General features: G+C 30.2%; 1 protein-coding gene and 1 non-coding gene across 2 annotated transcripts; both read right to left on the bottom strand.

Moving 5' to 3' along the window:
- Nucleotides 1-1,223: 1,223 nt before the first annotated feature.
- On the bottom strand, nt 1,224-8,046 carry LOC110928574 (probable protein ABIL5). Its single transcript, XM_022171587.2, has 7 exons — nt 7,883-8,046; nt 7,610-7,692; nt 5,967-6,120; nt 2,365-2,464; nt 1,893-2,078; nt 1,606-1,670; nt 1,224-1,518 (listed from the first exon to the last, which is right to left on the bottom strand). Exons 1-7 carry the CDS (start codon nt 7,967-7,969, stop codon nt 1,432-1,434), a joined length of 762 nt encoding a protein of 253 aa, XP_022027279.1. The 5' UTR covers nt 7,970-8,046; the 3' UTR covers nt 1,224-1,431.
- Nucleotides 8,047-16,268: 8,222 nt separating this feature from the next.
- On the bottom strand, nt 16,269-16,341 carry TRNAA-UGC. Its single transcript has one exon. It is a non-coding gene; the product is annotated as a tRNA-Ala (tRNA).
- Between the last annotated feature and the right edge of the window lie 370 nt (nt 16,342-16,711).

Here is a 16,711-nt window from a genome sequence, read left to right as displayed (position 1 = left end):
CCTCTGAAGGGGCTACTCCCCCTTCTTGAAGCGACTCTCAAAACGTTAAGCTTTGATACCAATTGTTGGAAATCAGACCCTTGATCGAACACTAAAACACGAGATTGAACGAATTCTGCTCAACTCTTTTTATTGTTAAACCAAAGCACACCAATTACAATAAACCTAAGCATCTATTTATACTAAAGTAAACCCAAACTTACTATGACTCAAACACTAATTAGATATTCAATTAAAACATTAAAAACAACTAGATAAACTTATCTAATAAACCAACAATTATCTTCAACCCTTTTAATTATCTTGAACCCAATTCAACCCCAATTAGGATTAACGCTTTATGTTTCACTAATTTTAAAATGATTCTTTTATAAACTTGTTTTAATATCTATTTAGACGTCAAGTATAGATATAAAATGATTTTTTAGGGTAAATTACATTTTTCGTTCTTTATGTTTGTACCGGATTGCAACGGATAGCCTTTAACTTCAATAATTATAGTCATAATTATTTATTTGCACAACCCATTACACTCTTTGTCCTTTAGCACTAACTAAACTAAAATTTCCAGTTAGTTTATTCACTTAAGGGATACATGCCAATTCAGTATTTCAGGTCTTCTTTGGGTTCATCAGCGCATCAACGGCCCGGCTTATATGAAGAAAATGGTGCATGCCATCATCTTAAGTCTTAATAGCCTGCTGGAGCTTATCAAAACTATGCAACGATGTGGTTTTTTCAAGTAAAAGAGTGGAATCTCGAGACCATGGGCAGATATCAAAACATCAAGCTTCCTTTGGATTAAACATAGAGCGAAGTTGCATGCGTTAGAATGGTCGAAGTGGTGCAATTTCAGTGTTCTGTAATCTGTCTTTGTATCCTGGTTTCCTTGTCCTAGCGTCTCGCTAGTTGTGCTTTTGTCTAATAAAATTCAGCCGTTCAAAAAAAAATGCGGTCGTGCTTGCCACTGCAGGCCCGTGCCTGGCACACGTGTCAAGTCACTGAGATATAGGCGATGATGACGACTCACAATTGGCACAACCGTGCTCCCCCTAGACGGTTGTGCTTCCTCCTTGGCACGCTATTGCTTGTCCGAACACCATTGGGCATTATTGTTTATACTACCATTTAATCATGCTTGACAATCTTAAATGTCATTTTTAACACAAACATTCATTTTATGAGAAAATGTTCATAAAAATTCAAGATCTTATATGATATTATTGGTTAATCTAGATTCTATAAATATTGACAGACAATAAATAAGAACGGATTTACAACTTTTTTTTACAACACAAAGAGGAAAAATACAATTTAGTAATAATATAAACCTAACAAATTTATTATAACCCATATATAGTTAAGAAATAAACAAAGCTAATATTCAATCCCACTCTGATATTGAATCTCACATAACAAACTATTCCGACATCATTTTCTCCTTCGAATTATGGATAAGATCTCGTTGCTTGTCATCGACTTCCTAAACAACGCACCACGTCTACTCTTGTGTTTCTCCTGTTAAAAATTTGATAAAAGCTCGATAAGTTGTGAATTCAAAGGCTTATAAGGTTTTGGCTAATCATATGAACACATGATAGTTACCTGTAATTGAAATGACACGGCTTGAGGTTTTGCCTGGATTGACAAGTTATCGCGGACTGGCAAAGCTATCATTATAAAAACGACATTAAGCTTAGGGGTGGGCCCGAGTTGTTAACACTAGTGTCACAAAGTACTAGTAAAACAGATTATGTGTTATATAACATCTGATACTAGTTTTTCATGTTAGTTACTCAACAATCAACAAACACTGATTCGCCAAACATTTTTGAAGCGTGCCATGAGTAAAAAATATATTGGGTATGCCACTGATAATACTAGATTCTTACCTGAAAGCGACAAGGACACTTTTGCGTTGTCATCGTTTTTAGATTCGCTATATTGAGATGACGACTTGTATATACAAGTGTAAAAGAAAAGGGGAACTTCCTCGTCGATTTTAAACCTTTGCTTATTGTTTTCGGTGTTTGCAACAATCTCACTCCCCGAGTTTTGAATCAAAACATTCGAGACAGCTGCCCGACAAAGAAAACCGAGTTACATAAAACATCTAGATATATGGGGCTGTTTGGCTAAGCTTTTCAAAATGGCTTATTTGCTTATTTGCTTTTCTGAAAAGCAAATAAGTCAATAAGCTGTTTTGAAAAGCTTTAAAATGGAGCTTTTTAAAATGACTTATTTGCTTATTTACTTTTCAGGAGGCAAATAAGCAAATAAGTCATTTTGAAAAGCTTAGCCAAACAGCCCCTATATCAAACTTATGTTCGGCATAGACAAGATTCAAAGTAGTAAAAAGCTTACGCGGTTTTAAATAACGAGAATTATATCGTGGGATCTCCGATCTCCAAGCTATTTTAGCTAGAGCAAGCTTGTCAGAGTATTCTTGGCAGGTAAACAGTTTCTGGTTGAATAAAAAGAAAAAATTCAAATAACGAGAATTATGACATGTTGCATTTGTATCCAAACAAAACTAAATAGCGTTAAAAAGATTAAAATCATAAAGAAAAAAAAATGCAAATTTGCATAAAAATGCGATTCTAACTTATTATTTGCTCAAAGAAAGCTTAAATCACATAAAAATATAAAAATCAAGTAAAAAAACTTTAATCTCACAAAATTTTGTGTATCCAAAGGCTAATCCTTAAATTTGGTTGCTATAAGATCATTTGGTGATTTTCGCAACAAAAAAAAATATTATGATTATTATTTATTATTTATATATAGTGTAAGGATTAAATACAAATTGATCTTAACATACAAAATGACCTTAACATGAGAAGTAAAGGAGAGATTTTTTTCCCATCTACTTAAACATGATTTTTAGTTGCAAAATGTTAAAAAAGTCATGTATTTACTCTAGTAGAGTAATTATGTGCAATTACTTTACTAGTGTTATTTACACAATTATTATTATTATTATTATTATTATTATTATTATTATTATTATTATTATTATTATTATTATTATTATTATTATTATTATTATTATTATTATTATTATTATTGGACTAAAATACGTGTAATAAGATAAGAAACAAAATTTTCAAAAAAAAAAAAAAGAAAGAAAGAAAGAATCACTCCTTTACTTCTTACGTTAAGTAAATTTGTGTGTTAACACCCATATATACCGAAGCCTAACTCTATACGTATTTTAAAAAGGAGATACGATGGATAGTAAATTATTTTTAATAGGGAATATGATGAATGTCAATGATTTTTCTAAATAATTATTTAAGTTTATTCAATAAGGGGAGGGTTATCTTGAGAACGCTAAATATTGCGAGAACCATGAGAACGAATGAAAAAACCAATCAAAACCAATTTTTTTAATACAAACCTCATTGTAATTAAGATACAACATCAAAACAAGAATTTACAACATCAAAAAATTCATTTCTCCTTTCAAAATCACTATTTTTAGATTTTTTACACATGTGTAAATACAACAGATTTACACATGTGTAAATGGCAAATTTACACATGTGTAAATTTTCTTTATTTACGAATTCATGTTAATTTAAACGTGTATATTAAATTTCTAACATTGTATTCGAATAATAATGATAGGTGTAAAAAGAAATTTTGAATTTGAATTGTTTTTGACCAAGTTTTCGCGGTTTTTATATTTGTTCTCACGGTTCTCGCGATATTTAGCGTTCTCATTTAAACCCTTCCCTATTCAATAATATTACTATTAATTTTATTTATCATTTGATTTTACATTCGTTAACTTTTAGAAATAAAAACTAAATCTGCAACCATCCTTATTTTTTTCAAGAATTTGATATAAATTTTATAGAAAACGGATATAGTACCAAACTCAGTGGGCGAAGCTTGAAAATTTACAACGGGGGTCGGAAGTCAACGAACCTAAAATTTCTATATAAGTAAATTTTTTTATAAAACCGGGGGTCGAAAACGTATATACCTAAAAAATTCTACACGAAACGTACATACATAACACTACTGAGTGAAAAGTTCGGGGGGTCGGGCGCCCCTCCCGGCCCCTTGAATGCTACGCCCTTGACCAAACTGAAACCGAGCTAACATCGGTATAATTCATTTTTATGGTTTCCGGTTCCAATAGTCTGACACCATGTTGTTATCATATCGTATTAAATTGAACAACATTGGTAATGTTACCTGTATTCATTTGTATGGCATTCGGTTTCGATATTGTTTTATTTATACCATTCCATCTGCGACGATAAATGAATAGCAGTACCGATATATGATCAATTGAACTGATATCGTCCTAACAACATCGGTATCGGTATTCGTTTTTATAGTTTTCGATTGATGTAAAACACATCACATGTTGATTTGTTATAGCGAATGTTTGTACCGTACTAGTACGATAATAAACTTAACCATTACCGACCAAACATTCGTCGCAAAACGCAAAAAATCCCACTACTTATTGCTAAAACAAACTTGGATGAATGGTAGCATTCCCCGTTACATTTTTCAAGTGTAAAGGTTGGTGGCCATTTAATGGTTCTTTTTTAAGAAAATATTTCATTTAAATTTTTAGTTTTTTTTAATAATAACTCATGTATTATTTATTTGAACTAGTGATATTCCCCCGCGATTCGCGGCGGGGATTAAGTCGGTATCAATTTGGTTCGTTACAGTACCTGCACTCGATATAGTAATTGAAAGAGAAAGTATTACATCGACCGAAAAAATAACACATATTGATATGGTACCTATATATGTTGTTCAGTTGATATCGGTTCGGTTCGCTTGCATTTTATGTTTATTTTATTTCAACATTACGATATTTTTTTGATAATGGATACTCTGCCGCTATCGTACCAAGCCCAATCGAAACCAATTGAACAACATTTGTATCGGTACCAAATTTTTTTGTTAGTTTTTTTGCTTTCAATAAATTGATACTGTACCGCTACCATATTGTACCGAACATCATCGATACCGGTATACATTCCGTTTTATTGTTTCCTGTTTGATAACGGGTAATATGAACGTATCTTAAAAGTTATATGAGAGAACAAAATATACTTAAATCAATTAAAGTAATAAACCAATAAAATAATAATACCTTAGAAAAACAATATTGAAAAAACTTAAAAACAATTGTTGCCTTCTTTTTATTTCAACATTACGATATATATTTTTTAAACGGATATTGTGTCGCTATCGTACCAAATTCAATAAAAACTGATTGAATAACATCTGTATCCGTACTTATTTTTAGTGTTTTTGCTTTCGATGAATTAATATCGTACCGCTACCATACTGTACTAAACAACATCGGTACCAGTATATATTCATTTTTGTGATTTCTTGTTTGATAACTGGTACTTTGATCGTATCTTAAAAGTTAAATAAAAATATATGTTTAAATCAATTAAACGAATAAAACAATATAATACTAATAAAAACCTAGAAAAAATCAATATTAATAAAAAACCAAAATCACTGTTCATTAATATGTATAATTTTCCCCATTGCGTTCATTAACTTTTTGAAAAAAAAAATCTAAATACGTTTAATTTTTTTGTCAATATAACAATATAAATTTTATTGAAAACAAAGTTGTGTTCAAAATAAAGTAATTTTATGTATCGCAAACGATACTCAGTACCCATACCAAACCAAACCGAACTGGAACCAGTACTAGACTAGACAATAGCATTACCGTACCGACATTCTTTTTTATGGTTTCCGATTTCGATACGAGTCAGTTAAGGTATTTTTGCACTACCGATAATGACCGGTTTGTGCATATACTGAATCCCCGCCGCACCGCGCGAAAAAAAAACTTTACTAGTTTTTCATTGCATTTCATTGAGCAATCCCAATAATAATAAGTGGTTAATTGCTTTTATAATTTACAAGAATTATGTAGTAAAAAAAAAGTCAAAATAACAACACACCTGTTTTAACAAATCAATTCTGACTTCTGTTTGAGAGACTGTGTCTGTTTCTGCTTCGGAAATATAATGGTCAAGATTGGCTGAAACACTTCCAAGATGATCCACAACTGCAACCACTGCCCTACACACATACTCTTTGGTGTTCTCCACAACTCTGCATATAATAAATTTATTTATTAAGTTGTATGATCAAAAGGGTAGCATAGTCTTTTTCCTCTATAAAACAATATAAGAAACAAACAATATTTTTGGTTTCTGTCAAGGAAAATGAAAGAACATATACATCCCTAGTTCCTTCTTGTATCTTGATCTACAAATCATACCCACTTTTGAATTTTCCCTTTTACGGACGATAAAAATTATCGCTAATCTGACGATCAAGATATCAACCGTTAGCGAAAGTTAGGGGTTCTTTGTTTACCTCTTAATGAGGCACTTAATGGTTTTAGACATCTTACTGGTTCAGCACTTAATAGTTCAGACTGTTTGTTTCGCGAGCAGATGTTTGAATGGTTCAGACATTTGCCTCTGAATGGTTAAGCGTTATACTAAGTCTGAATGGTTAAGACCTCTAATCTGAATTGGTTAGACATTTGCCTCTAAACGGTTAATTATTATACTAGCTCTTAATGGTTCAGACCTCTTACTGATTCAACACTTAATGGTTCAGACCTCTTATTGGTTCAGCACTTAACCATTCAGAAGTTGCCAAACAGCCCCTTAGCGGGAACCGGGTGTGGGTATAGACTTTAGCATTAGTAATTTTTGTCTGTAAAAGTGTGTTTTCAAGTAGTAAAATAAATGGATCAAAATTGATCCAACTAAAAAGTTTTACTTAAGGATATCTTATTTATTGAGCAAAATGTGTATGTAGAAATAACTATGGGGAGACTAAAATATAAAACAGAGAAAATCATAAATATGTTCATTTATTGGAAATATTTAAACATTTAGGGTACATGTCACACAAGCTTTTATCTCTATACTCATGAAAATCACCAACAAATTTCACAAAATCACGAGTTTTTTCGAAAATATGAAATCTTTTGAAAGTATAAAGTGGGTCAGGTATATACATTCGTAGACAAAGACTACACAAAATCATGAATTTTTTTCGAGAATAAGATATTTTTTAAAAGTGTAAATTGTATGTACATTCAAAGACAATTTTGAAAATTCAAACAATATAAATGTATACCTGAAATATTCTCTTTTTTATTACTATAAAGGTAAAAACTTGTATGGTATAAGGTACTTAGGTAAAAAAATAAAGAGTAAATTGTCAAAATCGTTTCTAAGGTTAGGGCAAGTTTGTTAGTTTTATCCAAAACAACTTTTTTGTACCATATTGCCTTTCATTTTTGAGATTTTTTTGCCATTTTCATCCAAACGTCCAACCTTTTTGCCAAAATCGTCCCTGAGATTTGGGACTTTTTGTCATTTTCATCCAAATGTTTGATAGAAAAAATAAAGCAAATTAGACGTTTGGATGAAAATGGCAAAAAATCTCAAAAGTGAAAAATTGTTTGATACAAAAAAGTTGTTTGGATGAAACTGACAACCATACCCAAACCTCAGGGACGATAAATAAACTAAAAATATATAACAAAATAAAAAATACATAAAAAGAAGGAAAGACTGACAAACTCTTGTGATTAGAACTTAAAAAATTGGATTCACAGTATCCTGCTGCTGCATGAAGCTGTGAACATAAATCCTTCAATTCCTGCATACACCACAAAAGTAACATACAAAATTAAAAATAAAAACACATTTTTTTTGTCTGTTTTAAATTTTTAAAACTTTCTTATGAAGGATTCAACACTCTCTAAAAGTTTTATCTCAATTATAAAAAAAAATAAAAAAATAAATAGACTATATTTATATCAATAAAAGGTGAAATGAAGTAGGCTTACTTGGAGAGATTTGCTGAATTTTGAATGGTTATGTGGTTCAGTTTCTTGGTGTTCAGTTTCAGATGATTGTGAATCCTCTTCCATCATCTGCTTGCTGTTTTCTCACAACTGTCTTATTGTCTTCTACACGTCTCTGTCTCTTTATACCTATATATAGAGAGAGAGAGAGACACTCTCACACACCCATACACATATTATATATTATAAGATAGGTAGCTTTGTATTGTGTTCAAATTCTAATCACTAAATAGTTAGGAATTAATGTCATCATCATACTCGGTATATCCTACCAGTGGCGGACCTACCCTTTGGCCAGGGTGGGCGGCCGCACCCCTTGAAAATAAAAATTTAGTGTATATTTTAGGCAAAAGACCCGACCACACCACTTGAAAATATGGTTAAACACCTCATCCGCACCCCAGCAAATAATTTCTGGGTCCGCCACTGTATCCTACCAATAACAAAACTAAGATAGGAACTTAAAGTGAATGTGAATGTACTATATGTGATCATGTGAATACACTATTTGTGGCATATTAGAAAATAGACAAAAGATCAAATACAAATACTATTATCATATAAAACGTACGAATAGGGTGAAAATGTAAAAAAAACGCGGTGACATTTTCGTAATTATTTACTCGTAGAATAATTATCAAAATTACTCTACGAATGACATTGTAGGGTAATTTTGATCTTGAAGAGTAATTTTGTAATATGTTCTTGTAGGGTAATTTTGATCTTGTAAAGTAATTTTGTAGAGTATCATAATTACTCTACAAATGATCTTGTATGGTAATTTTGATCTTGTAAGGTAATTTTGTAGAGTATCATAATTACTCTACAAATGATTTTGTAGAGTAATTATCAAAATTACCCTACAAGATCAAAATTACTCTACAAGATCATTTTTAGATTAATTTTGATAATTACCCTACGAGTAAATAATTTCGAAAATGTCTTCGCGTTTTTTTATCTTTTTCATACCTTTTGTACGTTTTATACGATAAGCCACTTTATACGTGAACTTAACCTTAGAAAGTATAATGTATTCACTCGTAAATACAATACTTATTACCTATTACCTATATGAATAGAAATTGACCATGAATAGTACTTCAATATTTTTGTTCAATATTATTTTTTTAAGTTTTAGTTATTTTGTTGTTTTATTACTTTAATTCATTTTAATCATTATTTTTCTTATATTACTTTTAAGATTAAGATACGATCAAATTATCCGTCATCAAACAAAACACTATAAAAATGAATGCATGCCTGTATGTTTTTCGGTTCAGTTCGGTATGATATCGTAACGATAGGGTGTCAATTTATTGAAAACGTTAACAATAAAATTAAATATCGGTACCAATTGATACAAATGTTGTTTAATCGGTTTCAATTCGGTTTGGTAAGACAACAATACAACGTCTGTTTTCAAATAAAAAATATTGCAGTGTTGAAATAAAATAAACAAAGAATGCAAACGAACGTAACCGATATCAACTGAACAAGATCAGTACCAGTATTGATATTCGTTTTTATTGTTTTCGACTAACGTAATGTTCTCTTTGGAATAAAACTATAGCAAATGCTCGTACCGTAAAGAACCGAACTAATACCGACGGATTCCCGCCGCGAAGCGCAGGGGAATCTCACTAGTTAAATTTATTAGAAACTATATATAATATATTTATGTAAAACAAAATCTATAATCATTCTGTTAATCATCTTAATGGTAATTATTAAAAAAACAAACCATTTCAAGAGACCAAATAAGGGTGTGTTGTCTGGCATGGCACGCAATAATTTACATCCAACAACAAGACAATATTTTGGCCAGTTCAATCTCGTGACACTTTTGTGCTTTCAGCTTTTCTTATCCTTTTCTCTAGAAAAAAAAAATTATTCTATAGTTATTATTGCATTATATCATAGAAAATAATATTCATATGCTTTTAAGAATAATTGATATAAATTATTTTTTTAGACATAGGTCCATAACAGACAGCTTGGAGTAGTATTGTTTGGTTTTTTTTTAGAGAATGTTTTATTTTAATAAATGTCTTAATTAATTTCATGTAAAGGTATAAGTACCACTAATTTAAAGCGTTTAAAGATGAATAATAATTGGAGAATAATAGATGGAAAAAAGGCGATATATTAATATTGTCATGTGATAGGATCAAAGGACTATTGGTCCCACAAATCACATGCTATATTTACTATTTATTTTCATATAACATTATCTTAGTCAGATGTTATGTTAATTTTTTTTTTTCTAGTAAATCAACTAGTTTATTTTAAATTTTACACAATATTAGTATCTATACTATATAATAAAAGAAACCATTTTGTGGACACTTGTCATCATATTAGGCCATGTTTTATAGATAAATATTATTTTAGTTTAATCTTTTCTAATTAATTATAGATAATCATCCTACTAAATATTATTTAGTTTAATTTTTTATGGATAATTATTATTAAGTTTAATCTCATTCTTATTTATAATATTATTTATTTAACTAATAAAGTAAATTATGATTTTGGCCCCTGTGATTATATCACTTTTACTCTTTTAGCCCAAAAAGAATTTTTAACATCTGAGTCCCCAACGTCTTTTTTTCTAATCTTTTGGCCCCTAACGTCTTTTTTCTAACCCTTTTGCCTCCTAACATTTAATGGATGAGTTTAGTGTTAGGGGCCAAAATGGTTAGAAAAAAAAGACGTTGGGGGCTCATATGTTAAAAAATTCTTTTTTGGGCTAAAAGGGTAAACGTGATATAACCACAGGGGCCAAAAACATAATTTACTCTAACTGATATTATTTATCATTTATACCATTTACGAAATTTTAGATAATGGGTCAAATTTATTGAAACTTCGTTAACAAATTTTGGTACAACAAAATAGTCTATTTATATCAATCTAAATTTTTATCTATATTATACTATATAATAAAACATTAACGTGTGACACATGTCGTTAATTGTAGGTATTTATTTTATGATTTTCTCGCCTCACTTCCAAACTTATCTTATATTAATTAAATAAATAAATGAATAATGAGCTAATATTAAATTCTATCCTACATTAAATTTCGAATACCATTCTTCTACTTTTCTAAAAAAATATTATCCGAAATTGTAAATTGTTAATTTAAAACATTTTAAAAAACAAATTACTTATCACGAAAACCAAACTTTGTATTAATATATTAAATATTTTTATTTTCACTATACGAAATTACTTTACTAACTTTTTTATTATTTGGTATATAAAATTACATTTATTTAACTCGTGTAATACATGAGGTTTTTTAAAGATGTATTATTTTATTATTTGGTAAACAATATTACATTTATTCAACCCGTGTAATACATGTGGTTTTAAAGATATATTTTTTTTATTTGGTATATAAAATTACATTAATTCAACCCGTACAATATGGTTCTTATATATATTACTTTTTATTATTTGATATATAAAATTATATTTATTCAACCCGTGTAATAAAGGAAGTTTTTAAAGATATAATGTTTTATTATTTAGTATATAAATTTATTTACTCAACCCGTGTAATACACGGGGTTATAACCTAGTTAGACTATAAGCCAAGATTGAGTGAACATAAAGGTTGGGCACATGGAGGGTTCTTTAAGTAATTAAGACTCCATTGCATTCCTACAAAATGTCAATCTAGATGCTTATCAACACTTGTTTTTAAAAACTATAAGATCATGTGTAGTGGGACGTTTTTTTTAATTCAAAAAAACGCCCGAAAATGCCCATGCACCATTACATGGGGAGTGTTTTTAAGCAAAAAATCAAAAAAGCCCCTTTGGCGTTTTATAAACCACGTCCAACACCCTTTGTCTTTGTCCAATCAGATTTCATCTCCCCTTGTCCTATCCAATAAGATTTTTTTCTTTTTTTTTTATTTAATGCCCCAATAATGCCCAATAATGTCTCATCCCCACTACACCCATTTTACAAAACGCCCAATAATGCCCCTCTGCTGACTGGATCGCCACATGGCGTAAAATGCCCACACTTGGGGACGTTATTTTCCCCTTCCACTACACATGGTCTAATAACATGTGTAGTGGAAGACTTAAATAATGCCCTTATTTTTAGACATTTTACATCATATGACAATCTAGTCAGCAATGAGGTATTATGGAGCATTTTTAATAAATGGATGTAGTGGGATAATGCCCAATGATAGGGATCAAAGATTACCCAATTATTATTATTTTTTTGTTTTTTTTTAATTTAAAACTAATGATATTTGATTTGGAACCATCTGATTGACCCAACATTTCTTGACCCAACATTTCTTGACCCAACATTTTATTTGGAACGCCCCAACCAATTTTTTCAAGAAAAACGCCCATGAGGGCGGTTGAAGGGCATGTTGGGCCTTTTTTTGGGAAAAAACGCCAAAAACCCCCGGTGGTCTAATAGACAAACTATTGGTCGAAAATAGTTAATCAATTATGTGCTTCTGTTAATCATAGGTGTTTTCGTTTCAGATATGCATAATGGATTCGACACAAGTAAATCAACCAGTTTTAAGTGAACTAACAAAAACAAATCATGAGGAAAAGGCCTCCCGAGGAAAAGGTCAGCTTTTGGATCTTCAATTGCAAAGCAACGATTTATATTAAAAGAACAATTTAAACGCCACAACGACTCTAAAAGATAGCGTGAACACCAAACATCATGGAATAGACCAACAATACCATCCATGGCCGACATGAGGGTTCGATGACTAATATAATAACCTGGGTCCATAGAGGAGTTGGTTAGCACAAAGAATCACATTTCATATATCCTTCTCTACTTAGCATATACAAAATGTTCTAATAGTGTTATGCACAACATTTATATATTTTTTTTAGAACGGTGAATGTATTAAAATTCAAATATAGAAGAAAGGGGCCAACAAGAAGCTGGAGACCCAAAACAAAACGAAACAAAAAGACACTTACATGATCACATCTCGGGTATTAAAATCACACCATCTACCCCAATTTAGACTACCATATGGAGATCTATTTTTTACCCACAAAAATGCATCTTCCTTGATTAATTTCACCGTTCTCGTTACCGAAGGTTTTGCATTATTAAAGACGATGTCATTTCTCGACCTCCAAATTCTCTACATAGTCGCAAACAAGACTACCTCAATGACTCTTTTATATATGTTCTTTTTTATAAAAGAGTAAATTGCTAAAATCGTCCCTGACGTTTGTTTACCCACAAAAATGCATCTTCCTTGATTAATTTCACCGTTCTCGTTACCGAAGGTTTTGCATTATTAAAGACGATGTCATTTCTCGACCTCCAAATTCTCTACATAGTCGCAAACAAGACTACCTCAATGACTCTTTTATATATGTTCTTTTTTATAAAAGAGTAAATTGCTAAAATCGTCCCTAACGTTTGTTTACATTTGCTAGATCCATCCAAAAAAGGTTTTTTTTCTCATAGGAACCACCACTGAAGTTTTAAAAAAGTTGCTAAATCCATCCAAAATGACTAACACTCTAACAAAACTAACTTTATAGAGGGGTAATATAGTCATTTTTTTAATTTATTTAATTTACCCCCTTTTTAACAGCTTATTACATGCCCCCACCCTTTTATAAACAAAACCCTAAAACCTAATTGTTGCAGTCGACCTCAACATACAGGTTAAACCATGAATGACGACTGGAGCATCTGGAATGTTAGAGAACAATATTGAAATTTGAACTTCTGGATTGAAATTTGAGTATAAAAAAATTGTATTTAAGTATAAAATAATTTTTCAAACTAAATGAAAAGAATAAACACTTTTCATTATTTTCAAGAACTTTACAAGAGAACCTGAAAAACTCATGAATTCGATCAGCATGCAATCAAAATATAGGGGATTCTAACATCAAGATGTGTTCTAGATCAAAATCAAAACATTAATATTTGACACTCGTAAAATATTATCTAATTGTTTTTATTTAAATACAAATTTTTATATGTGTATAGCAAATTTAAAAACTAATCTTATAAATAATTACGTTCAAAGAATTTAATAATTAGATAAACTCAACTACCGTATTTTTTTAATAACATTATTCAGACCTTTGCTTGTTTTTATTTTTTTTATAAATAAAATAATTAGGTTAGGAGTTGGCCAGAAAGTCCAAATTTCCTAAAAAGTGTAAAAAGTCATAAAACACCATAACGTCAACCATAAAACACACCAAAAACCCACAAATAATACGATGAAGATTACTAAAACATCATGTATGTGGGTTTTGTGTTGTGTTTTAGATGTTAAGGCTCTGATTATGGAATGACAAATATTAATGTGTTTTATGTTGTTTAGCATTGTGTGTTTTACATTCATAGTTATACGATGGTGCGTTTGAAGTTTTTATGGACTATTAGAGTTTGAATATGGTGTTTTAGTAATATTCATTCTATTATTTGTGAGTTTTAGGTGTGTTTTATGCCTGAAATTATTGTGTTTTATGACTTTTTACACTTTTTAGGAAACTTGGACTTTCTAGCCGAACCTCACCCAAATAATTATATGCTTTTCACGTTAATAATACCATAATAAGGTATCATCAAGGCAACGTAGTATTTATATGAATCCAGTCACCCAAAAAAACACTCCAGATGCTCCAGTCGTCATTCATAGTTTAACATGTATGTTGAGGTCGACTTCAACAATTAGGTTTTAGGGTTTTGTTTATAAAACGATGTGGACATGTAATAACCTTTTAAAAAAAGGTAAATTAAATAAATTAAAAGAATGACTAAATTACCCCTCTATCAAGTTAGTTTTATTAGAGTGTTAGTCATTTTGGATGGATTTAACAACTTTTTTGAAACCTCAGTGGTTCCCTATGAGAAAAAAACATTTTTTGGATGAATCTAGCAATTGTGAACAAACGTTAAGGACGATTTTAGCAATTTACTCTTTATAAAATGATAAATGAAACGCGTGTAATCGAAAGCAGTTACTGATTATAGATGGCCATATTTAATCTTCTCACAATCAAAATTAACCACATGATTAATTTAACCATAATCATGTGAATATGATGTTTTTTTTATGTCTACAAGATCACACATTTATCATAGTGTCAAAATAAATAGCATTCAACAAAAGTCCATATTTAATCTTCTCACAATCAAAATTAACCACATGATTAATTTAACCATAATCATGTGAATATGATGTTTTTTTATGTCTACAAGATCACACATTTATCATCAGTGGCGGAACTAGAAGAAATTTTCAGGGGTATCCCAATTTTTTTTTATCTAGACCCATTCTTAAGAATTCGATGGCCCCTAAAGGGTCCTATGCGCCTAATAAAATTGGGCCCTTATATATATAGGCTTCGGTTCAATTAAGATCCACCATGAGTTGTGAAAAGCATGAGAACTCCTACTTCCCGTGTGAGTTGGGTCACAATTTTTTTTGCACAAACGTAGATGAAAATATTAAAAAACACATCTGTAAAGCAAAAAAAAAATAGTTATGTCTGATGTAAGTTTTGTTTATGCCTAATGTAAATTTTGTTACGGCGATGAATTTTTTTTACACCTAATGTAAATTTTTGCATGCGACATTTTTTTTTTTGTTAGAACAAGTGATTTTTTTTTAAGATTTTTGAGAATTTTTTTTTCAAAAAACATTTTGGAAGACCTAGTTCTAATGGTTCTCACAACTCAAATTTTACCCTTTACCTATATATATAATTACTAGGTTATAGATCTATGTATTAAACGAATTGAATAAAAATATTAAATAATTAGTAATAATATTTATAAATTATAATATGATGTTTTAAAATAAGATATAATTAAAATTATGTATTATTTAGGTTAAATACGTGTGTATAGTAAAAATATTAAAAAACAAAGTAAAATTATTAATGAACATGTAAAATAATAAATAAACAACGTGAAAAAAAAAATAGTTTACAATCAATTAACTAAACTAAATGATATAATATTAATTAAATTGCAGAATATGGCTTTTCATTCCCAATGCTATATTATTTTATTATATTAATAATATAAGTTCATCTTCTTCTTCAATAAGTGCCGCCTGCAACTCCAAGTCCCGCACCGGAAATTTTCGTTTCCGTCAAATCTAAAATTTCATTTCTTTCTTTTTTCCATTTATACTTAGGGGTATCCTAACATTTGTCTAGAGGTATCCCAGATAAATAAAACGGATAATAAAAGAAAAATTGCACTTCGCAAAGAAAGTTGACGGGTATCCCGGACAACCCCTCACCACCCTATAGATCCGCCCCTTTTTATCATAGTGTCAAAATAAATGCATTCAACAAAAGTCAAAAGGACATGTTTTAATTGGAGATGCGGGGGATCGAACCCCGTGCCTCTCGCATGCAAAGCGAGCGCTCTACCATTTGAGCTACATCCCCATGATGCTGTTTTCATGTACTCATGTTTTCTATACTGTTAATTACGTCATTATTATTTTGTTAAAAATCGGACCAACTAGTTGAACCCCATCGGCAACTTATCTAATTCTCAAAGCACTGAAAAAATTGAAGTCACGTTTAAATAGGAATTATATCATTTATATCTAGTTTTCATCATATATCCGAGTTTGTAATTATTGTAATTAACTAACTATAATCTTGTTTTATCTGATTTTTACTAAAATAATAAGGTAAGATGGATAAAAGTATTGTTAATAATTTCATCATTCATGTATCTTTTTTTGGTTACATTCTCATCATTTCATGTATATTTTTTCGTTACATTCTCAAAAACTTTTTCACCATAAGG

The sequence above is a fragment of the Helianthus annuus genome, chromosome 3 (assembly GCF_002127325.2).
Source record: "Helianthus annuus cultivar XRQ/B chromosome 3, HanXRQr2.0-SUNRISE, whole genome shotgun sequence".
NCBI lineage: Eukaryota > Viridiplantae > Streptophyta > Magnoliopsida > Asterales > Asteraceae > Helianthus > Helianthus annuus.
Note: the sequence above shows the minus strand (reverse complement) of the source record. Positions and strands in the feature narration are given on the sequence as shown.

Bases quoted from the DNA above. Each gene is read 5' to 3' on its own strand.
- LOC110928574 (XM_022171587.2), bottom strand. From the start codon at position 7,969: ATGATGGAAGAGGATTCACAATCATCTGAAACTGAACACCAAGAAACT. The intron at 2,465-5,966 runs GTGTGTTGTTAT...TTATTCAACCAG, and splicing joins GAATTGATTTGTTAAAACAG to AAACTGTTTACCTGCCAAGA. The intron at 2,079-2,364 runs GTAAGCTTTTTA...TTTGTCGGGCAG, and splicing joins TTCTCGTTATTTAAAACCGC to CTGTCTCGAATGTTTTGATT.